Source organism: Pipistrellus kuhlii, unplaced genomic scaffold (assembly GCF_014108245.1).
Source record: "Pipistrellus kuhlii isolate mPipKuh1 unplaced genomic scaffold, mPipKuh1.p scaffold_m20_p_12, whole genome shotgun sequence".
Taxonomy (NCBI): Eukaryota; Metazoa; Chordata; class Mammalia; order Chiroptera; family Vespertilionidae; genus Pipistrellus; species Pipistrellus kuhlii.
Window position 1 is genome coordinate 48,109,580 of NW_023425427.1, and position 26,149 is coordinate 48,135,728.

Consider the following 26,149-nt stretch of genomic DNA (forward strand, 5'->3'; position numbering starts at 1 on the left):
GCCATTTGGTGAGAATTTTCTATCAAACTTGATCGTGTACATGGAACCTCGGTTCTCAAACTTCATTCATTCTGAAAGGCTGTTTGAAAACAAACATTTTTTTCCCATTAGAACTCACATAAATTGAATTAATCTGTTCCAAACCCCCGGATGATTCCCTGTTTAGCCTTTCTTATATACAGTCCCTGTCTAATGTATTGTTTCGTCTATAAACACTTTTTTAAAAAATACATGAAATATAAATGAAAACTTAACAAAAAGGAAAGGAAGTGTACAGTAATGAACATGCAGGTATACAATATGGACTGCCTCAGAGTGTGCTTAACTTAGTTACCAATGTGTCTTGGAGACTTACCTAGACTGCCATAAATACTGGGTAAACCAGTATTTCCTTTATTATACAATAAATAGTAGTTAAAAATGTTATAACCAGTATCTCTGCATGAGCTCCTTTGTGCTGCACATGTTTCTCAAGAAACCAAGAGGAACTACCTGGGCAGTGGCCACGTAGCTCCCATCTCGGTTCTCCAATGTCTCCCACCTTGAACAATTTGCTTCTCAACCCAACAACCCTTTCACGCTGATTCCTGTCAGACCAGCGATGACTCTCTCAAGTGGTAAAGGAAATAATGTGTGAGAATGAAATGGTTTACCGTTGTGAACATCTGCGAACAGGAAATCCTGGTGTGAATATTTTCACTTTTGTTGCTGCTTAGGATGATGATGATGATCAAATATTGTTTTGTTTTGTGTTTTTTTTTACTGATTGCCATCCCCTCTTTCTGTCAGCGCTCAGGCTTCCAAGTCAAGGAGGGGTCGAAAAGTTTTCTTATTTTACTTGGTTTCTAAAAACTGAACTTGTCTCTGTCAATGGGCATCCCTGTTTGAGTCTCCTTTAGGTGACTTAGCTAGAATCACTTCCCCAAAACCAGTCTGCTGAGCAGCAGGCCGTTGTCCCAGCTCTGCTGGTGGATTCATTGACTTACACTCCGCCCGCCGCCCCCCACCCCAAGTCTGTCTTTCTCTGGGCTTTCTCTCCCCTCTGTGCGAAAGTACCCCATGTTCCCTTCTGAATCTTGAACTCATTTCACTCACCGGGACATAGCATCATTTTTTCCTTTGTACACTAACTTTTTTGAGCACCCATTTATGCATGGCAACTTGGAGCAGTTGTCACTTAAGTCAGTCATACAAAGCACCTTGCCTGGGCCCAGAATGGAACAGAAGCTGAGCACTTGCTTCATGTGTTCTCATTCAGCCTCCACACCCACGCACTGTAGAAGGTGTTCACGGCTCGTTTTAGAGGCACAGAGCTGGGGGATGGACTGTAAAACCACTCAGATCAGTCAAGTCATTCAAGTCTGGTTTCCAGGGGATGTCCCATGCTAACAGGAAGGTGAACTGAGCAGTCGGCTTGCTCAGTGGGCGAGGGTTACGATTAAAGCAAGAATTTGGGGCAGACCTTCATCATCTGTTTCTATTGTAACCCACAACTGAATTGACTATATCTTAAGCCAGATAAGCGTGTGTATTAGTTTCCTATTGCTGCTGTAACAAATGGCCTCAAACGTAGTGACTTAAAGAATACAAAACTGATTATCTTACTCCGTAGGAGGCTAACACAGGTCTCGCGGACTGGATGTCAGCAGATTTGCATTCCTTTCTGGAGGCTCACGGGAGAAAAGCTTCCTCGCTCTTTGCCACCTGCATTCCTTGGCTTGTGGCCCCTTCCATCTTTGATGCCATGGTGGGTTGAGTCCTTCTTGCATCTCATCACTCTGACATTGACTCTTCTGCCTCCTTCTTCCATGGGTATGGACTCTAATGATGGCATCGAGCCCATTCAGTTAATCTAGGATAGTTTTTCCATTTTATTGTCAGCTGGTTAGCAACTTTAATTCCGTCTGTATAGCCTTCGTTCCCCTTTGCTATGTAAGATAACATATTCACAGGTTCTGGGTGTTAGGATGTAGATATCTTTCGGGGGTGGGGGGTGTGCTCCACCGGCCGCCACATGCCACTTTGCCCCTTTCACAAGTCAGTAGGGCATCCACCACTCCTAAACCCTCTTGTTGTTGGTCTGGGTTACTTCTGGAGGGGGAGTGTGATCCTTCTCATTCTTGTCAGCTGTGGCTGGAACACAGCCTCCTGCCGGGTCCAGCCCGTTTGACATTTGCCTGAGGCGGAGGCGCACTGAACCATGGGCTCAGGAATAGATTTCAGTTCTCTCTCTCTCTCCCTCTCTCTCTCTCTCTTTTAATATATTTTATTGAATTTTTTTACAGAGAAGAAGAGAGGGATAGAGAGTTAGAAAAATCGATGTGAGAGAATCATCGATCAGCTGCCTCCAACACACCTCCCACTGGGGATGTGCCCGCAACCAAGGCACATGCCCTTGACCGGAATGGAACCTGGCACCTTTCAGGCACATGCCCTTGACCGGAATGGAACCTGGCTCTATCCACTGAGCCAAACCAGTTTCAGCTCAGTTCTGTCTCTTGATGGAAGGAAGAACAGGTTCCCTCAAGGGCCTCCTCAGGAAACGGTGCCCACCTGGGCACTGTTGCAGACAATAGTTTCTTCCATTGATCTACCCCAAATGCTTGCTTCTGCTACACCTGCATCCATCTCTAATGCGATTTGAATGAATACTCTGAGCCAGGTGCTTGGTCCTTCTCAAGGCAATAGTGGCAATAGCTCTTTGCACCAATGATTACTGACCCCTAAATGCAAACATCTGCCATCTAAAATAGAGATGTCATTACATCAGAGTCTATTGGGATGTAACCGCAGGTGTGGCTGCTATGTGCCTTATGAAGAAAGAGCAGAAGTGATGTTTTTAAAACCACGCACAAATTCAGTGACAACATCACATCAGGCATAAAATGGCATGTCTCAGGTATTCTCCATATCACTGAGAATGCTCAGGATGAGAGCAAACCATTCAGCTGGAAGAGCTGTTTGGGCTGGAAATGGGCAGTCAGTGGGCGGATCCCCTGTTAGTACAGGCTCCATCAGGTGACCACTGTCCCCACTGTGTGGGACCTACCTGAGAAGTTTACTTCGGGGATTTTGCTCAGTTTTTAAAACTCATTTTGCTCAATAAAAACCCTCAGAGGGAGCATCGGAGCTCTTAAAATTTCACTCATTTGCACTCTAGCGTTTCCTTTTGGTACATGCCTCACCGCAGTTGTAACTATCGATATGAGCCCCATTGCTCAGTGTTACTCATCATTGATCATGTCTCATCATTTCATGCTGTACAGCAGTATTGTCGTTTATAGTGGTTAAGCCTTTCACTAATGTGTTGTCACTTAAGTCAGTCACACAAATAAGTGGGCAGGCTATGTGAGAGGTGTTTCTCATCTTACCTTCTTTTCCTGGATCTTGACAGAATAATCCCAAAACCATGATAAATACTGATTTTAAAGTCTCCTTGGGTTACCTGCTTCACTTGCCCCTTTTTAAGGGGGTTGGGGGGAGAGGTGTTCTGATACCCCCATCCCAGCCACGGCTTGTCCTTGGCACTGGCTTCCGATTCTGTCTGTAGCCCAGACCTCATTTCTGAGCTGCTGTGGGATATCTGGACTTCATGGTTGACTTAGTCCTCATAAAGTCCTTATAAGTGGGTGGCTAACCACTGTGTTTTATGATTGCCATATCTTCTTGCCTCTCCATCTTCCAATTTGCTAAAAGCTGAATAACTAGTAGTGGAGGAGCTTTGTTGAAAGAGAAAAATGTAAAATGTTCCACTTGAGAGAATTAAAACTGTAGTCAATAAGTATTACATATTTATAGCATAACATGAAGCATGAATAATACATGTTATGTCTTAAGGTAGAAGTTCAGAACCAAGAGAGATGTGAGTCGGTGAAGAAGGAATGGAGACAGGAGAGGAGAGAGGCGGATGAGATGAGGGTGTCTAGTGGTGTATATATAGCAACTGAAGGTTTTTTTTTGTTTTGTTTTTTAATTTTTAAAAAAATATATTTTATTGATTTTTTTACAGAGAGGAAGGGAGAGAGACAGAGAGCCAGAAACGTCGATGAGAGAAAAACATCGACCAGCTGCCTCCGGCACATCCCCTACCGGGGATGTGCCCACAGCCAACGTACATGCCCTTGACCGGAATCGAACCCGGGACCTTTCAGTCCGCAGGCCGATGCTCTACCACTGAGCCAAACCGGTTTCGGCGAGCAACTGAAGGTTTTAATCACAGGTGTAAGTAGAAATGTTACTAATACTTGAGTCATAGAAGGCTGGAGCCAAGTCAGAGCTGGAGTAAGTGGCATCATTTTATTGATCGGTTCTACAAAGAAAGAGGAAAACCCCTGATCGCAGGGGCTGGAACAATCACTTGACCTTTTGTTCAATCCATCTGGCATTGCTCTGGGGTTAAGTTAGCTTTTCCCTTAAACCACTGACAGTGCTTCTCTCTCGTCATTGATGGTACTGTCTCTCTCCCTCTCCCCTCCTCTCCGAAATCAATAAAAGTATATATTTTTTAAATAAAATAGAACACTGACAGGTCGTCTTCATTCATCCACTACACGGAGGCCTCATCTTTGAGCCAGGTGGCTTTGGCTACTAGTGTCAGGGTTCAGTAATGTCAATCAAATGCAAGGTGAAGGTTTTTTTTTATGAACCCGAAACTAACAAAGCAACTGTTTTTTGTGTTGTTGGGTTTTTTGTTGTTGTTGTTTGTTTGTCAAAAAGGACATTTTTAAGGACAACAGACATTTGCATATGGTCTATGTATTAGCTGATATTGAGGAATTAATGTTATTTTTATTAATGTGGTAATGACATTGCAGTGGAAATAGTCCACGTATTTTGGTCCATCTGAAGTAGGTGTGAATGACGAAAGTCTGGAATTTGCCACCAGGGAAATGCTCACAGAAAAAGCAGATTGGACCAAATTTGGGGGATTGTGGAATCAAAGTGATGGGTATCAGTGGGGCTCAGTATTCTGTCCTCTTCATTGACAGTGATTGGGAATATTCATGTTGACTTCTTAAGTGTTTGATCTGCCCTCCTGAGCCCACAGTTGAGCTGTATCTGCAAAACACTGTGCTTATCTGGTCAGAGCCACCAAGTCAGAGGCATCTGTTGGAAAGTACGCTGCCACCAGCCCAGAGCCAGGGAAGCCAAATACCATCTTAAAGCTGTGATTTTGCCATTTGCCTTCAGCTTATCCAGAGCTATTGATTCTGGGGTGAGGACCAAGATGTTGATCTACATAGAGTTGATTTCACCAGCCCCAGAGAATGGAGAGATGGCCTTTTTTAGAATTATTTTTAATGTGTTTTTATTGATTTTCTTTTATTTAAAAAAAAAAAAAAAAGCTTTATTGTTGAAAGTATTACGTATGTTTCCTTTTTTCTCCCTTGACCCTTTATAGCCCACCCATGCCCCCCGCCCCAGCCCTTCATCCTATTGTTTGTGTCCCTGGGTTGTGTATCCTATCTAATAAAAGAGTAATATGCAAATGTACCATCACTCCAACACACAAAATGGCTGCCCCATGTGGACACAAGATGGCCAGCAGGAGCAGGCAGTTGGGAGGGACCAGGCCTGCAAGGGAGGGCAGTTGGGGGTGATCAAGCCTGCAGTCGAGGGCACTTAGGAGTGACCAAGCTGGCAGAGGAGGGAAGTTGGTGGCAATCAGGCTACAGGGAAGGGCATTTGGGGGGACCCAGGCCTGCAGGGGAGGGCAGTTAGGGGTAAACAGGCTGGCAGGAGAGCAGACTGGCAGGGGAGTGGGTAGGGGGTGATCGGGCTGGCAGGCTCAGCAGTTCTATGAGTTAGATCATGTGATACTTAGCTTTCTCTGACTGGCTTATTTTGCTTAGCATAATACTCTCCAGGTCCCTCCATGGTGTAAATGTACTACAGCTTTTTTATCCACTCATCTACTCATAGGCACTTGGGCTGCTTCCACATCTTAGCTATTGTAAATTTCACTGCTATGAACATGGGGTGCATACTTTCTTTCTGATTGGTGTTTTGAGTTTTTTAGGATATATTCCTAGAAGTGGGATCACTGGGTCAAATGGCAGTTCCATACTTAATTTTTTTAGGAAACTCCATACTGTTTTTTATAGTAGCTGCACCAGTCTGCACTCCCACCAGCAGTGTACTAGGGTTCCCTTTTCTCCACAGCTTTGCCAGTATTTGTCATTTGTTTTTTGGTGTGGTTTTTTTTTTTTTTTTAATATATTTTATTGATTTTTGTACAGAGTGGAAGGGAGAGAGAGAGTTAGAAACATCGATGAGAGAGAGTCATTGATCAGCTGCCTCTTGCACAGCCCCTACTGGGGATATGCCCGCAACCAAGGTACATTCCCTTGACCGGAATCGAACCCGGGACCCTTCAGTCCCCAAGCCGACGCTCTATCCATTGAGCCAAACCAGTTTCAGCAGTATTTGTCATTTGTTGATGGTAACCATTCTGACGGGTGTTTTAATTTGTCATTTTAATTTGCATCTCTCTAATGATCAATGACTTTGAGGATTTTTTATATGTCTCTTAGCAATCTGTATGTTCACTTTGGAGAAGTGTCTATTTAGGTCCTTTGCCCATTTTTTAAATTGCATTGTTTGTCTTCCTTTGGTTAAGTTGTATTACTTTCTTTTATAATTTGTATATTAACCTTTGTCAGCTGTATCATTGGAAAATATGTTCTCCCAGACAGTGGGCTCCCTATTTATTTTGTTGATAGTTTCTTTTTTGCTGTGCAGAAAATTTTTATTTTGATGTAGTCCCATTTGTTTATTTTCTCCTTAATTTATTTTACCCTAAGAAATTTATCCATAAACACATTGCTACTTTTAAGTTATATATTTTATGTTTATTCTAGTGTATGTTATAAGTTAGTGGTCTAGTTTCATAATTTTGCATGTATCAGTCCAATTTTCCCAACGCCATTTACTGAAGAGACTGTCTTGACTCCATTGTATACTCTTGATTCCTTTGTCAAATATTAATTGAGTGTAATGGTTTGGGTCGACTTCTGGGGTCTCTGTTCTGTTTCATTGATCCATTTGCCTGTTCTTGCTCTGGTAGCAGGCTGTTTTGATTATAGTGGCTTAGTAATATTACTTAATATCTGGTACTGTGATTCCTTCAACTTTGTTCTTTCTTAAGATTGCTATAGCTATTTCGGGATTTTTTTGGTTCCATAAAAGTTTTTGGAGTATTTATTTTAGATCTGTGAAATATGCCATTGGTAATTTAATAGGGATTGCATTGAATCTATAGATTGCTTTGGGTGGTATGGACATTTTAATGATGTTAATTCTATCAATCCATAAACATGGTATAATCTTCCATTTCTTCATATCTTCCTCTATCTTTCAAGTGTCCTGTAGTTTTCAGAGTACAAGTCTTTTTGGTTGCTATAGTAAATAGGATTGTTTTCTTTCTCTCTCTGAGAATTCATTATTGATGTATAAAAATGCCATTGATTTCTGATTGTTAACTTTGTATTCTGCTACATTGCCAAAATCATTTATTAAATCTAGTTTTTTTTTGTTGTTTGTTTTTTGGTGGAGTCTTTAGAGTTTTCTATGTATTTATGTCATCTACAAATAATAAGGTTTTTAATTTCTCCTGTCTAATTTGGATGCCATTTATGTTTTCTTCTTGTCTGATCACTTTGTCTAGCACTTCTAGTGTTATGCTGAATAAGAGTGGTGAAAGGGGGATACCCACATCTGCCTGCATTCTGATTGTATTCAGTCTTGATTAGCCTCTGGCTATAAACTATCAGGGGTCCTCAAACTTTTTAAAGTGGGGGCCAGATCACGGTCCCTCAGAGAGCTGGAGGGCCGGACTATATGAGCTACTAATTCCTACTGTAACACCTCGGCTGCGCTCACTGCCCAAAAAACCTGGCGGGCCGGATCAGACTCCTCTGCGGGCCGCATGTGGCCCGCGGGCCGTACTTTGAAGACGCCTGAACTATACTGTGGGGTGAGAGGTTTTCCATCAGGGTAGGGAAGTTACTTCTGCTGCAGGTTGATTGCTATTCTTAGTCTCTTAATGGGTCTTGGAAACTCCACCGAAGGGGTAAGGGGTTTTCCGATAGGGTGGGGCAACTGCCTTTCCCCAGGCAAAAACCACCTGGGTCCCAAAGGTTCAAAGGAGAAAGATGTCTTCTGCAGCGTGAGGGGATGACTCAGCACAGGAAACCAGGGTATCTGCCTTCTGAGGTCTTACCCTAGAGCCCCCAACCCTGGCTTCTGCTCACACAACTCCAGTCCACTCTGCCAAGGTGAGTGGCTGCCCCCCAAATTTTGTGCATTGACCCTTTGTGAGTGTGCTAGCATTTCTAGTCATCTCTTGCTGGCAGACAGCAGTCCTGCTGCTTTTCCTAGCCGGATGTTATGTGAGCACTTTTCTCAGTTCTAGTGCTCTGTGAAAGGGCCAGCTTGGGCTTTAGGCCCCAGAGTTCTCAGTGGGAATCCCCCACAGCTATGATAACCCTCTAGAACTTCAGCTGCTGTCTATGGGAGCCCAGCCAGCCCTGCTTTTGGGCCTCTGCACTTCCTGTCAATCTCTGTGTGGTCTCAGCTTTCTTTATTTATTTTTTAATGTATTTTTATTGATTTCAGAGAGGAAGGGAGAGGGGGAGAGAGAGAGTCAGAAACATCAATGATAAGATAGAATCGTTGATCGGCTTCCTCCTGCATGCCCCACACTAGGGATCGAGCCTACAACCGAGGAATGTGCCCTTGACCGGAATCAAACCTAACACCCTTCAGGCCGCAGGCCAATGCTCCATCTACTGAGTCAAACCAGCAAGGGCCGGTCTCTATTTTCTGTCCTTGGTTATCAGGGTTCTCTCCAGATTTTCTGTGTTTTTGTTGTAATTCCAGTTTGGTCCTGGGAATGTGTCAGTGTAGCTTCCACTTATGTCACTACCGATTTTGGAGTCCACTGTTTTTATTGATTTTATAGAGGAAAAAAGAGAGAGAAAAGAAACCCATCGCTGTAACAGAGGAACACTGATTGTTTGCCTCCCATCTGCACCCTGACTGGGAATGGAATCCAAAACTTTTTGGTGCAGGGGAGGACACTCAACTAACAGAGCCACCTGGCCAAGGAGAGTTGGCCTTCTTTGAAACAAAACCTTTCCCTTTGTTTTGTAGGACCACCATGAGGCCTCAGACCTTCTATGATGGGAGTCACTCCTGTGCCAGAGGAGTATGCCATATCCCCATGGCCGAGCCTTTCTGCCCAAAAACGAGAGAGGTTTGTAATCTGTCTGGAAAGTATGCCAAAGTAAATTGTAAGGGCTTGGGTGGGCATGTAGAGTTAACCATCCAGACATCCTTCCTGACAAAGCTGGGCCCAGGTGAAGCCACCTGGCCTCCAGCACCAGCAGCTGCGGCCTGGGAGAGGGGAAAAAAGCCACCTGCCCTGTGGTCCGAGGTGCCAGTGCCAACAGCTGCAGCCCGGGAGAGGGAGAAAAGTCGCCTGCCCCTGGCAGCCGGCCAGAGGGAGGGAAACCTGGGTCCCAGGTGCAGGGCCAAGGCAAAGGTGGTTAAGGTGATCAGGCCAGCAGGGGAGCAGGCAGGCAGGCAGAGGGGTTAGGGGCGATCAGGCAGGCTAGTGGTTAGGAGCCAGCAGTCAGGATTGTGAGGGGCAATCTGGACATCCCCTGAGGGGGTCCCAGCTTGGAGAGGGTGCAGGCTGGGCTGAGGGAACACCCTGTTCTTCCTCCCCACTTGTACCCCCTGTTCAAAATTCACCTGGGCCTCTAGTTGGCTAATAAGCACATGGTCCCTCTTCCTCTCAAGTTTATGTTCTGTGCGAGGTTTTGTGAAAGTTGTTTACTTTTGCTAATAATGCTTTCACTACTGTCTGTCATTTGTAAGCTGAATCACTCAGAGTAGCAACCTACTTTTTTTTTTTTTTTTAAATAAGTTTTGATTTTGCTGTCAGAATATTTTTTAAATTTGGTGTAAACTACATATTAGTTAAGAGTCTATAGTCTGGAACCAGTTTACTTGGGAGTCAGTCTCTGTTCTTTAGCATAATAGCTGCATGTCATTGGAAAAGTTACTTAGCACCTCTGAGCCTCAGTTTCCTCATTTGTAAAATGAAGGTAATGATTACATATACCTTGTGGAACTGTGAGGAATAAAAGAGTTAATACCTAGAAACATACCCTATCAACCAAACAGCAGAATGACAAGTCAACCAGTCACTGTGACACTCACTGACCACCAGGGGGAAGATGCTTAATGCAGGAGCTCAACCCCTCCACCCCCCCGTGATCAGTGCACTCCACAGTGGAAGCACTGCTCGGCTGACCTGTCCCCACAGGACATGCCCCCCACCAGTGCACGAATCCCGTGCATAGGGCCTCTAGTATTAGAATGCAAGAGTCCAATGATTGGTAGCTGCATTTATGAGTTAAATTATTATTATTGCTGTTCTATACATTGTCAGGTTTTGTCATTTATGTTTGAGCTGAGTTTGACCATTACTCCCCAGTCTTCTCTCTGAGATCAGAGTAAAATCTCAGAACAAAGTGGGCAGCCTCACAGAAGTCGCCATTAGGCCTTAGCCCTCGGAGGATAAAAATGGCTATCACAATTCAAAAGTCCGTCTCTTGCTCCACGCATGGTATTTTTCATATATAATCCAGGTTTGGAAGTCAGGTGCAACACAACAGATTAGAAGCATTGTCAGTGATGTACTAGCTTGTGAGATCAACTTTTAAATTGATATACAGACTATGAATACCTACCCGTGTTAGTCTTTCGGCTAATTTTAATACCTGCATATGGAAAAGCAGAGTGGTCGTAGCAGAGAGGAAGGGAGAGATTATCATAGCTTCTATATTGTAAAACCAGTTTCTGTGAAGTCATCAGCAACAGCATCTTACCCTCAGCCCACCCTAAAAGGACCCACAAACAACAGAATCTAAAATTCATGATTAAGGGTTGTGGGGAGCCATTTAAGGTGAACCCTCGTGCATTCGCTCTGAGTTCTGTGAAAATACATGTTTTACTTGTTTAAAAAAGTGGCAAGTTCAGTGTGTACCTATGATGTATTTAGGTGTATATATTTCTGGGTAGTTAAGAGCAGAGTATATCAGAATGTTGCCAGTCTTCCCTCTGAAACATGGATCTGCCCACACAATAGATTTGCTCTCTGGCAGTAACTAGATGTGTATAAAATTCTTGACAGTTTCAAAATGGGGGCGGTTTGGGAAGGAATATGGTAGACCTAGGGAAACAGTGTAGGAGATTGAAGGTCTTTCCCCAGGCAGAAAATAGTAGTGTCAGGGGAAGACGTGGGCGGCAGAAGGGCTAGTGATGCATACAGAGCACATGTAAATGTGGTGGCGGGTGAAATTTGCCAGTAATAGAATGTAAAGAGATGAATATGAGAATATTTATGTGCAAATAGAGTGTATCCCTTGGAAAGGTGAACTGTGCACACGGGGGCATGGATGGAAGAATGATATCATTTTGTTCTATTAATATCATTTAGTTCTCTGCAAATTTTACCTATTCCAAAATCGGTATCACTTCTAGTCATTTTAGGAGGTGATTTGATATACTCTCTGAGAGTATTGACTCATGAAATGTATTTTGGCTGGTGATCTGATATTGCTAATATTTACAGACAACGATGATTAATTCAGGAGTTCTGATATGATAACCTGAAACATGGAAAAGAGAGCGGCTTAGCCTCAGAGACCCAGAAATCTCTCAGCTTGTCTTTTGTGTTTCTAACACCTTAAGGTGGTGGTGCAAAGGGGTGGCTCAAGCAGAGGCCGAATCCAAGAGCTGCTGCTTCCTCCACCTCCCAGGGTAATGGCGAACACCTGTTGCCTCAGCTGTTGGTAGCTATGATCTTCCTTCACTGATCTCTAGAAGCACTCTAAGTTGGCTGAGACCGACAGCTCGGTTATTTGGTGTGTGTGTGTGTGTGTATGTGTATATATATATATATATATATATATATATATATATATATGTATGTATGTATGTATTTCAGAGAGGAAGGAAGAGGGAGAGAGAGAAACATGAATGATGAGAGAGAATCATTGATTGGCTGCCTCCTGCACACCCCCTACTCGGGATCAAGCCTGCAACCCAAGCATATGCCCTTGGCCAGAATTGAACCCGGGACCTTTCAGTCCCCAGGCTGATGTTCTATCCACTGGGCCAAACTGGCTAGGGCATTTTTTAAATTTTATTTTAAAAGACATTTGATGAAGACAGGACAGTGCTTGTTATATAATTTTTTTAAATCCTCACGCAAGGATGTGTTTTTATTTATTAGAGAGGGAAAGGGGGAAGGAGGGGGGGAGGAGAGATAGATAGATAGAGAGAGAGAGAGAGAGAGAGAGAGAGAGAGAGAGAGAGACAGACATTGATTAGTTGCCTCCCATACGTGAGAGAGAGAGAGAGAGAGAGAGAGAGAGAGACATTGATTAGTTGCCTCCCATACGTGCCTGGACTGGGGATTGAACCCACAACCTTTTTCATGTTTGGGCTGACACTCCAGCCAACTGAGCCACCTGGCCAAAGCTGGTTATATATTAATTTTGAAAAAAAGAAGGGAGGCATGATTTAGGTCCTTGCATTTATAACCTTTACTCTTTTTTTTTTTTATGCTCAATTTTAATTTATAAAAAATAAGCTAAGGATATACAATAGAGAAAGAATAGTTTCTTCAATACATATTTGAAAAATTAGGCAGCCACATGCAAAAGAATGAAATTGGACCCAAAACTCAAATGTGTTAAATACTTAAACTTAAGGCCTGAAATCCTAAAACTTTTAGAAGAAAACAGGGAAAAAGCTTCTTGAATTGGCAATAATTTATTTTGGATTTGATATCAAAAGCAAGGCAATGAAAATAAAAATAAACAGTTGGGACGACATCAGATTAAAAAGCTTTAGCACAGCAAAGGTAACCAACAAAATGAAAAGGCAACCTGTAGAATGGAGAAAATATTTTTAAATTGTATATTTGATAAGGTGCTAACAGCCAAAATATATAAAGAATTCATACAACTCAATAATAAGAAATACAAACTATATCATTAAAAAATGGGCAGAGGAACTAAGATTTTTTTTTCTCAAAGGAAGACATATTCAGCCAGCAGGTGAAAAGGTGCTCAACATCATAATCATCAGAGAAATACAAATGAAAACCACAGTGAGTGTACTCACATCTGTCATAATTTCCATCATCAAAAAGACAAGAGATAAACATTGGTGAGGATGTGGTGAAAGGAAAACCTTTTACCTTGTTGATGGGATTTTATATTGGTACATACAGTATATAAAACAGATTAGAGCCTCCTCAAAAAAAATAAAATAACTACTGTATAATCCTGTAATCTCTCTTCTAGTTATATATTCAAAGGAAGTGAGAACAGAAATTTGAGGAAATATCTGCTCTCCCGTGTTCATAACAGCATTATTCACAATAGCCATTACTACATAGAAACAACTTAAGTGTCTGTCAGTACATGAGTGGATAAATTGTGGTATATATATACATTAATGGAATATTATTCAGTCATCAGAAGGAAGGACATGGGACTTGAGGAAATTATGCTCAATAAAAATGAGTCAGATAGAGAAAGGCAGACACTATATCGTATCAAGAATATGGAATCCCAACAGAAAAGTAAGGTCAAACTCATAGAAACAAAGAGAAGTAAACTGGTTGTCAAGTGCTAGGATATAGGGGAAATAAAGATTGGTAAAATGGTTTAAACTTTTAGCTATAAGATGAAAACGGTCTGAGTATTTAATGGAATTAAAAATTTTTTTTCCAATTAGAAGAAATATTTTAATATTGCTTTTTGCCCTTTCTCTATAACAGAAGTATCAGAGATTAAAGACAATTAGTAAAATATATGTGAAAATAATATGTAAATTTCTTTTTATTTTATTTTATTTTAAATAAATCTTTATTGTTCATATTATTACAAATGTTCCTAATTTTTTCCCCTCTCCATTGCTTTCCTCCACCAGGTTCCCACCCCACCCTCTGCCCTTTCCCCACCCCGCATTGTCCTCATCCATAGGTGCACAGTTTTTGTTCAGGCTCTTCCCGCACCCCCCACTCCCGTTTTCCCCGAGAATAGTCAGTCCACTCCCCTTCCATACCTCTGATTCTATTATATTCACCAGTTAATATTGTTCATCAGGTTTTTTAATTCCCTTGGCTTTTAGTTTCACTTGTTGATAGTTACGTATTTGTTTTTTTGTTTTGTTTTGTTTTTTTAAATATATTTTATTGATTTTTTTACAGAGAGGAAGGGAGAGAGATAGAGAGCTAGAAACGTTGATGAGAGAGAAACATCGACCAGCTGCCTCTTGCACACCCCCTACAGGGGATGTGCCCACAACCAATGTACGTTCCCTTGACCGGAATCAAACCCGGGACCTTTCAGTCCTTTTAGTCCACAGACCGATGCTCTACCACTGAGCCAAACCGGCTTCAGCTAGTTACATATTTGTTGATCATAATTGTTATCTATATCTTCTTCCTCTTCCTAAAGAACCCCTTTCAGCAATTCATATAATTCTGGTTTGGCGATGATGAACTCCTTTAGCTTTTTTTTATTTGTGAAGCTCTTTATCTGAAATCCGGTGCCGCCTTTTCGTGCGCACAGTTCTCTGCACCTTCACAGTTCCTGAGGTTCAGCGTGCCTTCCCAGATGGTAGAGCCTCCTCTCAGCCAGCCATCCGGCGCTTCAGGGCAATATTTCCCCTGTTTTTCAGTTCTAAATTCAAATTTGTTATGGTAGGCTGCATTCGGGTGTCTACCCTATGCCGCCATCTTGGTTTCTCCTATAACCTTTACTCTTTAGGGAAAAGGTTTGGTTACACATAGTCTTATTTTTAGCATGTGTAGAATAAATAAACATGAGGTAGCATCAACTATTCATTGTCTGTGGCTTGTCATGGTTCTAAACTTGGAATTACCAAAACTCTTATTAAAATTTCTTCTCCCATTATCATAGCATAAGTTGTTTATTAATGAAATAGATTACTTTACTTATGTGGTTCAGACATGAGCAGGCAAGATTTTCCCTAGATTGAAGCCTTGTTTGACCGTGAGTCACTGTATTATACACACACACACACACATACACACACACACACACACTAGAGGCCTAGTGCACGAATTCGTGCATGGGTGGGATCAGGCCAGGCCAACCCAGGGGAGGGGCTGCAGGTGGTTGGCGAGTCAGCCCTGCCCCCTGGTGGAACTCCTGGTCGAGGGGACAGTTTGCATATTAGCTTTTTATTATACAGGATGGTATCTCAGGAACCTTTGCCAGTTATTTGGTGAACCTATAGAAGTTGCCAGTACAATAAATCTCACTTAAACTTGTCCATGAGGTTCTTGGAAACTGACTTTATGCAAAATGATATATAACAAAACCAATTTTACCTTAGGCTGAGATAGACAAGAGTTAAGTTCTTGAGACATATTTCTAGTGACAGAAACATCACCAAACTTCCTATCTGATAAAGAGATGATATGCTAATTGATGCTCATGCCATCATAAAGATGGCGGTGCCACAGCCAATAAGGAGAAAATATGGTAATTGACTGCCATGTCCTTAAAGATGGTGGCACCTACAGTCACAAGATGGTGGCGCTCAGTCCTCTCAGCCCCACCAGGGTGGCAGGCCCGTGACTACTCCATGCTCCTGCCTCCAGAGTCCCTCAGCCCCCAGCCACCCAAGGCTGCCTGAGGCGCAGGTAACCAGGGCCGGCCGAGGCTTGTGCTGCCGGCAGTGGCAGCAGCAGAGGTGAGTTGGGGGCGTCGCCTTCCCCTGATCGCCGGGTTGCCTCCCACCCCTGAGGGCTCCCGGACTGTGAGGGTGGGCAGGCCGAACTGAGGGACCCACACTCCAGTGCATGGATTTTCATGTACCAAGCCTCTAGTCTAAATATAAAGATCCCAAAACCCTTCTAATACTAAACATTGAAATAAATGTGAGCTACACATACATTTAAGGAAGGTGAATAAAAACAAGTAAGATAGTTATTTTCCAACCAGTTTATTCTCAATCAGGATCATAGGTGGCCGAAGCTTATCTGGGCAGCGCAGGGCACCCGTTGGGGCCCACCCTGGACTGGATGCCCCTTTACTGCAGGGAGCACTCCCAAGCTCTCCCTCACACTGGGACGATGTAGATATAACCTTACCTCACACCCTTGGGGTATAGGAGGAAACCTGAGTCCCTGGAGAAAAACCATGCAGAGACGGGGAGAGCAAACACACTCCTCTTCAGTGTTATAATGAAACGACGTTGTTCAAGGACCTGCTGTGCTTCTACCCGAAAGGAGACCAGCTTGGCATTTATATATTTACAATGCCCCTGACACAGTTCTGTGCTGTGTTCTATCCTTAGCTCACTTAATCCTCACACCGTCTCTTGAGTTATATACAGTATTATCAGACCATTTTACAGGTGAGAAAACCATGACAAAGGTTAAGTAAATTTTCAACAGTCCTTAATTTTCAACAGTCCTTAATTAACAGTTAAGTTTAAAAAGACTTCTTTATTACTATTATTGTTGTTGTTATTATTATTATTATTATTATTAAAAAGGAATGTGGAAACACAGGCTAAGGTAAGTCTTATCTGGACAGAAAATAACCAGCATGGGCCCATTCTGTGTTTACTGTGTGTGTCCCTGGAGAGGTAACAGGCAGAAGAGATTATGGAGTCATTACTTTCTAAACCCCCCCCCCCCCTAAAAAAAAAGAAAATAAATAAAATAAAAGCTTTTACAGAAGTCTTCAGACTTTTCACAAAAGAACAGTGAGAATGAATTTCTCAGGAGCTTGGAAACAGTTGCCTGCACATCTCTCTGAGGAGAGGTGATTAAAACGTGTACACACATTCCTGGTGCTGAGGAAAAGCTCGCTGTTCTCCCTGGTAGCTGTGAGCAGTGTGTGCATGGGCCAGGGACACAGGACATGTGAGTGAATGAGGGTCTGCAGCTACTAAAGATCTTTAACGAATCAACGTTTTACATTTCAGGGGGAAATGAAACACTAAGCTGGACTTAGGCTTGCATGTTTAGCGTTTGTGGTTCCTTCTCTTCTAGGTGCTGATCGAGACTGCTAAGAAGCTAGGACTCCGGTACCACTCAAAAGGGACCATGCTCACGATCGAAGGGCCGCGCTTCAGTTCACGGGCAGAAAGCATCCTGTTTCGCACCTGGGGGGCAGATGTTATCAACATGACCACAGTTCCAGAGGTGGTTCTTGCTAAGGAGGCTGGACTCTGCTATGCAAGTATCGCCATGGCAACAGATTACGATTCCTGGAAGGAGCACGAGGAAGTGGTAGGTGGAATTCTCTCCAGAGCACGTATTGGCCTGGCTTGCCAGGTGCCATGAGCCCCAGTAAGAAAGGATCTTAACTGTGTTTCTATTGCATTCATTCCAGAAAGCACCTTTCTGCCAGGTTTTCGAGTCAGTGTTTAATACATTGTCATTAGTATTACTGCCAGATATTTTCTATTGTTGTCTTTGGAAAGTAAGGACCAAGATCTTCATAGCAAAGAAAAAACACACTTTTATCTAAGGATTAGCAGTGACCAAGTACATGGTAGGCATGCTGGGAATTATACTGAGATTTGGACCTTATTATTATTTTTGAAAATATATTTTATTGATTTTTGTATATAAAGGAAGGGAAAGGGATAGAGAGTTAGAAACATCGATGAGAGAGAAACATCAATCAGCTGCCTCCTGCACACCCCCTACTAGGGATATGCCCGCAACCAAGGTACATACCCTTGACTGGAATTGAACCTGGGACCCTTGAGTACACAGGCCAACATTCTATCCACCGAGCCAAACCGGTTTCGGCATGGGCCTTGTTTGAAGGATAAAGGTCTTGGTTATAATTTCCTTGTGCTGTGCTACTGTCTGTGCTTTCCCCCCCCCCCCCCCCCCCCCCCCAAAGTAAGTACTGTTGCTTAATATCTTTCTGGTAAGTGAGCTCTATTCATAGCTATCTGTTTACCCTACCAAGACTGGACACCATGTTTGGTCTGGGAGTAGGACAGCAAACAAAAATGGTTGGTAAGGAGCCAGCATTGTGTTTTTCACAAGGGGGCGTGGTTAGAGATTAAGCAAACGAATGAAAGAAAGTTCAGGTGAGATACAGACGGTTGAATCTGGTTGATTCAGCCAAATATTTGCAGTCGGGGAAGCTTCCTTACTTAATGGGAAAGGCGGACTGTGCTTGAGTGGAGAGGAGAGGAGGGAGCAAGAAGGAAGCAGGGCCATGGAGACTGTTTCAGATGGGAAGTCAGCGAGGGGCTTTAGGTAATAAAAATGGCCTGGTCCAGCCGGACTGTTGAGGTCAGGCTTCCAGGACAAATACTTCCATTGTGGAAAACTTTGAACATCTTCGAAAGTAGAGAGTCTAGTATAATAAACCCCAGTGACCTGTCCCCCAGCCTTCCAGGTATCGGCCATGGCCCACTTTGAGTCATACATCTGCCCCTACCCACTTCTCTCTCCCCTGCCTTCATAAGTAAATGGTTTTTATAACGGCCTTTTAGAATATATCCTATATAATAAAGAGGTAATATGGAAATTGACCATCACTCCAACACAAGATGGCCACCCCCATGTGGACAAAAGATGGCCAGCAGGGGAGGGCAGTTGTGGGCAATCAGGTTTGCAGGGGAGGGCAGTTAGGGGTGACCAGGCTAGCAGGGGAGGGCAGTTGGGAGTGACCAGGCTGGCAGGGGAGGGCAGTTAGGGGCAATCGTGCCGATAGAGGAGCAGTTAGGCATCAATTAGACAGGCAAGAGATTAGGAGCCAACAGTCCTGGATTGTGAGAGGGATGTCTGACTGCCCATGTAGGCCTGATCCTCGAGGGGTCCCAGATTAGAGAGGGTGCAGGCTGGGCTGAGGGACACCCTCCCCGGAAGCGCCCCCCCTACCCTGTGCATGAATTTTGTGCACTGGGCCTCTAGTGTATATGTATGTACGTATGTATATAGTACATGGTGAAGTGATATTTATTTGTGTGTGTGTGTATTGATTTTAGAGAGAGGAAGGGGGAGGGATAGAGAGATAGAAACATTGATGAGAGAGAAACATTGATTGGTTGCCTCTTGCATGTCCCCCCCACTTCAGGAATCAAACCCATAACCTAGGCATGAACCCTGTCCAGGAATTGAACTAGTGACCTCTTGGTTCATGGGTTGACACTCAACCACTAAGCCATACTAGCCTGGCTGAAGGCTTCTTTTATAAATAAAATAGTAAAAAAAAAAAAAAAAAAAAAAAAAAAACCCAAAAAAAACAACAACACAGAAACATTATTGTACAAAAATATTGTTATTAATTTCTTAATATACTCAAATATTTAGATGGGAGAGACAGAAACATCAACGAGAGGGAATCATCGATCAGCTGCCTTCTTGCCTGCACCCCACTAGGGATCATGCCTGCAACCCGGGCACGTGCTCTGACCGGGAATTGAACCGTGACCTCCTGGTTCATGGGTTATTGCAAACCCTGTGAGCCACAGTGACCAAGCCAGTCAAGTAATTTTGAAATAAGAAAAAAGTATAGCACTAGCCAGTTTCGCTCAGTGGATAGAGCATCGGCCTGCAGGCTGAAGGGACCCAGGTTCGATTACTGTCAAGGGCATGTGCCTTGGTTGCGGGCACATCCCAGTAGGAGCAGAAGGCAGTTGATTGATGTTTCTCTCTCATCTATGTTTCTAGCTCTCTATTCCTCTCCCTCTTTGTAAAAAAATCAATAAAATATATTAAAAGAAAAGGGAAGGGGGGAGTGTAGGGGTGGCTGCTCTGAGCACATTTAGGACGGGTGACATCTTCTGCAGGGGGACCCTTCCCCCCACCTCAGCGCTGCTTGTTTCACCACCCCGCTGCATGTAACACAGGGATATTCTTGCTGTCTGCTCACTTACATGGATTTTCGGCCATAGGTGAACACAGGCTCTGTGTTTTGCACAGTGTCTTATCCTGACCCTTCTGTGTAATTAACTACAAGGATGCTCCTTTTTTTTAAATTTTTAAATTTTTTAATATTATTAATTTTTAATTATTATTATTTTTTTAAAATATATTTTATTGATTTTTCACAGAGAGGAAGAGAGGGGGATAGAGAGTTAGAAACATCGATGAGAGAATCATCGATCAGCTGCCTCTTGCACACCCCCGCAGCCAAGGGGATGTGCCCGCAGCCAAGGTACATGCCCTTGCCCGGAATCGAACCAGGGACCTTTCGGTCCACAGGCCGACGCTCTATCCATTGAGCCAAACCGGTCCCGGCAAATTTTTTTTATTTTTTATTAAGGTATTATATGTGTACATACCTTACCAATCCCCACCCCACCCCCAATCCCATACATGCCCTCCCTCCCCAGAGTTTTTTGTCCATTAGTTATGCTTATATGCATGCATACAAGTCCTTCAGTTGATCTCTTATCTCCCCCATTTCTCCCTCCCCTCCCTGCTGTAATTTGACAGTTTGTTTCTTTTACTGTTTCTGTATCTATCCTTTTGTTCATCAGTTTATCATGTTTCTTATTATCCATAAATGTGTGAGATCAGGTGGTGTTCTTTCATTGACTGGCTTATTTCACTCAGCATGATGTTCTCCAATTCCATCCAGGTCGCTGCAAATGATAAGAATTCCTTCTTTTTTTTGTGGCAGCATAGTATTCCATTGTGTAGATGTACCATAGTTTTTTGAACGAGAATGCTCTTTAATGTTAAGAGACTCATACATCCTGCTGGGGCACCATCCCTAGCTCGGCAGCTTTGCTCTTCGAAGGGAACCGCTGGGCCTCGCGGTGTTAGGAAGCTGCTCCCAGTGAATAGAAGGCTTCAGTGTCTGCCACTCCTGAGGATGCATTGTTGCCTGCCTGTGGTTCTCTGCTTGATCTAGGAACGGATCTGTCTGCAGCGCTAACGGTGCTTTCCTTCGGTCAACCCTGTGAGGTGTGGGAAGCAGTTGGTTGGAACTACTTCAGTTAAAAGTAATGAAACTAGGTTTCTGTGAGTGGTAAGCCATGAAGGCAAGCAACGTTAAGTGCCACCGGAAGATAGGACATAGACAGCGTCATCTCAGCCAGCCAGCCGTGTCTGTTGTGCTTCAAACCAGGTGTACAGCCTGGCATGATCAAACGGCTTTAGGGTTGCCAAGTCATTTTCATAAATTTCTGTTCCTCTAATTACTTGTGATCCCTGGCCCGTTATTCAACAAGTTACTCTTCTGTGGGATGGAGGCAGGACTTCGGGGTGCGGGCCGTGAGTGGTTCAGTTACGCGTCTGATCTGGCTAGGTTACTGGGAGAATTAAGCCACATGGAGTGTGTTAGAGCAACTATTAGTTTAATGCTGGCTCCCAGGAGGTTGGTCACCAGATAGTAGCAGCGATGGGGGTGGGGGTAGAAAGACTACAACAAGTTTGTGAAGGAAACTTGAGAATTGAGCTGGTCCTTCCACAGAGGGTTAGATTTGAACGTGAGAAGGTTAATAGGGAGGTATTTTGGGTGGAGCCCAACAGCAGGAACCAAGAGAACAGAAGTCAGTCTATCTGAAAATACCAGTCACAGGAAGTGTAAGGACATAAGTAAGTGTGAGGGAAACTTCTTGCATGCTTTCTGACCCTCCATTTCAAGGATCCACGTGAATTGTGCCCGTACGCGAGCTTGATGGGCGCCCAGCTGGTCACCGCTCCAGTGTTCCTACGTAATGGGACTCCCTCTGCCGCCGGACTGATGGTCTTGTCTAACCACATCCTGGTGTTTGTGGGAGGGGTCTGGACTTCATACTCCAGGAAACCAAGTGGAAGCTGAAATCGCTGGGCCCTGAAATTTGGATTTCTTCTGAGAAGAGTGAAGTGTGACAAGTGCTCTTCCTCTAACAGGCCAGGGTATAGTCACAGCTTTTTCCACTCTTTCCATAAGAAGCAGTTTTAGTGACAGACAAAAGCAGACACTCCTATGGGTTTCTGTGAATCCAACGTCCACCATTATCATATAAACTGCTAGCCACTCGTATTTCATCTGTCCGCGGATCCATGGCTCTGTCCATCAACATGTTAGGAGATACCTAACGTAGCCACCTTGTCCTGGTCACATTCCAACCAGAATGCCTTACCTTTCCCAGGCAGAGTTCGCGTTTCCAGCTATCTCAGCTATCTCAGATGATTTCCTCTTCCAAGTTTTCTAAAAAGAAACCAAGTGATTTGACATGTACTTTTCCACAGTCTGAATTGTTGAAATCATCTCCTGGGTAGTTTAACCAGATTCTCTGTCCTCTGTGTTTTATGTAAATTGGTAGCTGGATCTAGACTTAATCAAATTCAGGTATTCTACGTAGGGTTTAGTTTTCCATCAGAAGAGTAGGTTGTTTATTTGGTTTGGGTTTTATGTGAGAAAGAGAGAGAGAGAGGGGTTAGCAGTGCATCCATTAATTCATTGGGAGCTATTAAAATAATGATACTCTGATTTCATCATTTTTCTTTATTAGCTGCAAGACTTCTCTCAAGAGAAATGTTTCTTTTCGGACCGGTTGGTTATCCAGTGTAGCAACGGTTTTGTGACTGGGATCCATTCTGTGTCCTGAGAAGAACAGCCACAGCTTTCTAGAGCTGCTAACACATTACACCTCTGTAGAGAGTTTCTTAGAATTCATGTTGCAAACGGTACTTCTCAGAGGTGTTTGTTTTCTCTAAGACCTCCCCCGTGGTCTTGATAAATGCAAAATTTGGGCGGGGACACCGTGGGGTTGAAACCAGAATCAACTGACTTCACAGATCAGGACGGAACTTAGGGAGATGTTCCACAAAAAGCAGTGTGATTTTTTTTTTTAATTGATGGAAACATCCTATGCTATTGTTTCTCTAGGTTTCGGTGGACCGGGTTTTAAAGACCCTGAAAGAAAATGCCAATAAAGCCAAAAGTCTGCTCCTCACGACCATTCCTCAGATAGGTTCCATGGAATGGTCAGAAACCCTCAATAGCCTGAAGGTAAGTATCCCGAGCCATCTGCATGCAGACACCACGTTCACATCCTCAGCTGCCTTTCCTCTTATGCCCATCTCCCTCTTGGGGCACCCCCTCCTGTGTTTTATACTAGTCTCGCTGTTTCTGCAAGTTCTCCTTCCATTTCCTTCCATAGTAACCATTTGTGATCCTGGGCAGCTAGAGCTGCCTGGTAATGCGAGACCATTGGAAGTGGGGGTGGGGAGAGTTTGACCATCTACTGAGCCAGATTCCTGGCACGTTTCCACCCTGCTGCATTTCTCTGAAGTCCCACTTCAGAAGATGGATAGTGCTTGCTCTGCACGTGGCCTGTGTAGCCAAGGAAGCTGATTTTTTCCTTTGGCGGATCCATGCAGAGTGGCTGCAGCCTTTAAAGCTAAAACCAACAGAGCAGTAATAAGATGGTGCCAGGGAATGTCTGCTTACTCCTCATGTTGCATCTAAGAGTCATTAGTGATAAACACTGAATGGGTTGCAGGTTGTTAACTTTCCCTTTTTTAAATTTTATTTTTAGTGATTTCAAGAGAGGGAGAAAGAGATAGAAATATCAATGATGAGAGAGAATCATTGATCAGCTGTCTCCTACCCACCCCCTTCTGGGGATTGAGCCCACAACCTGGGCACGTGCCCTGACTGGCAACTGAACAGTGACCTCCTGGTTCATAGTTGACGCTGAACCACTGAGCCACACTAATCAGGCAGTAGCTTTTCAACTGTAGTATTAACTCCTTGAATATACAGAGTGGGGCAAAAGTTAGTCTTGCAGTTGCTCAGGTGGAAAATAAGGAAATAATTAGTAGTAATACAAGAATAAACTCTGTAAGCCTACTTTGCCCCACCCTGTAATTTAAACTGACTGCCACACTCAGAGATGGATGGTTTTTATTTGGACGTGTTGTGACTCTTGATTAACCATGTTAGATGTGGAGTTGACTCAAACTGGTCAGATTTTGCATTCACCGAATATCCAAAGATGGTAGCCAGTATGTTCTGAGGTCTCCTAGGACACACCTCTACTCTTAGGCCTTATTCCAGGAGTTGAGAAAGGATTTGAAAGGTTGGTATAAGCCTTCCCTACCTCAATTACCATCAAGGAGCCCTGAAACAAGAGCCATAATTTGAGTGTGATGAGGACGCAATATGGTAGGGAATGATTGATAACCCCTGGGTGTGGGGAAGTCATGATTTATAGTGTTTGCCAGTTTACGTGGTGTAAATGCTCGAGCATAGCTGACTTTAAGATACCAACATGAAGCCACTGATTACACGTAGATAGGTCTCGTAAGCTGGTACGAGCAGGCTCCTGCACACCAGTATAGTTATGGTGCCTTTGGGACTGACAAAGCCAGGAATATGGGATTTGTAACCTATCTTTCCTGCTAGACTTTGAAGTCCATAAGGAACAAGAAACATGAGTTGGTTTCGACCTATATTCCTAGGAGGTAAATGTCCTTTAATGAATAATAATCCCTTTCCTCCATGAAGTATTTTATCATATCTAATAATAATAAAAGTGTAATATGCTAAGTAGACCAGACAGCCCAATCACCTTCAGGACATCCTTCTGGACATAGCCTCGGCAGCAGGGCAGAGGTAGAGTGGTTGGGGCAATCAGGCAGGCAGGCAAGTGGTTAAGAGCCAGTAGTTGCAAGGGGGTACAGGCCGGGCTGAGGGAGACAACTTCCCCCAAGTGCACGAATTTTGTGCACCGGGCCTCTACTTGAAATATAAAAGCCCTTATTGAAGAAAAGAGGACTAGAAAATAATAAGAATCTTATATATATAATAGAGAAATATGCTAATTAACCAGAAAGCTGTAACAGGTCTACCAGACAGGAGGAGGTTGCACACACAGTGTCGGGGGCAGGGCAGCAAGGGCCTCCATGCGCCTGCGCTTGGGGAGGGCCTGATCAGTAGCAGCCGCAGCTGCTTCAAGGGCCGGAGAGGGAGGCAGGGCCAGACAGCCAAGGCTGCTGCGGGGCCCAGAGAGCCCAGCGACTCCAGGGCGGGTGGTGCCCTGCGATTTCGAATCGTGCACTTGGCTCCTGGTTGGAAATAATGAGAATCGGGGAATGTCTGTTTAGAAACGTTACATTTCCCCGAGTGTAATGCGCATCTATATATATATATAAAAGCCTAAGTGACCATGACGGCAGAACGACCGGTCACTATGGTGCACACTGACCACCAGGGGGCAGATGTTTAACACAGGAGCTGCCCCTGGTGCAGCCAGAGCCGGGCTCGTGGCTGGCAAGTGCAGCTGCCATGGCGGGAGCCTCTCCTGGCTCCATGGCAGTACTAACAGGGGGCGGTAGCGGGCCAGGATGAGCGTGAGCAGTGCGGCCCCAGCCCCAATGCGGTCTCCTCCTGGCCGCTTGGCGCACTGCTACGTCTCCCGAGGGGTTCCGGACTGCGAGAGGAGTGTCTGACCGCCAGCTCCGGCCGGATCCTGGTGACCTCTGTAGAAGGCAGGCAGTCTGAACACCCCAGGGAAGCGCAGGGAACTCGGGGTGAGCCTACCACCGCGCTTGGCTCACCCCCTCGATGGTGTTCACGGTGCGCAAATCACACCTCGACTTCTCGGAACTAACTGTGGTGACTCATACTGATATTGGCTGCTGTTATTTAATTTGTCTTGGTTTCTCTCAACGGTCCCAATTTGACTGTAATCTCTTAAATTTAGAAATCAAATGTTTTCCTCCCCTCTGAAGCTTCTGAAGTCTGTAAAACTGGCGGGGAGTTCTGTGTATTTACTTCTAAAGAGGCCTTATGTAGCTTTCTCATCATATTCTCAAAGGGATATGTAACCTGAAGAGAGAAGTGAAGCATCGTGGTTTTCATTCTGTAGCTCTAAGGGTCTCCTCACAATCACTCCTTCTTCTCATCGCTCTCAGCACTGAAAGGTGTATCATTCACGGGTTCGTTTCAGAGATACTGAGCGCCCGCGGTACGTCAAATCATGGTTTGCAAAGATACAGCTAAGACTTGCTCTATTGAAGAAGATCCTACTCTCTTTGGAGATAGTAAAATATCAAAGTTTGAATGGCGTTTTTTTTCCAGTGGGATAAGGTGAAAAATGGACGTTGCAT

General features: G+C 44.0%; 1 protein-coding gene across 1 annotated transcript in view; it reads left to right on the forward strand.

Moving 5' to 3' along the window:
* Positions 1-26,149, forward strand: part of LOC118716634 (methylthioadenosine phosphorylase) — a 53,354-nt gene that overhangs the window by 26,151 nt on the left and 1,054 nt on the right. Inside the window, exons 5-7 of the mRNA XM_036434188.2 lie at positions 9,154-9,256; positions 17,120-17,359; positions 22,923-23,045. Coding sequence (XP_036290081.1) covers positions 9,154-9,256; positions 17,120-17,359; positions 22,923-23,045 — 466 coding nt within the window. The remainder of the gene's footprint in view (positions 1-9,153; positions 9,257-17,119; positions 17,360-22,922; positions 23,046-26,149) is intronic.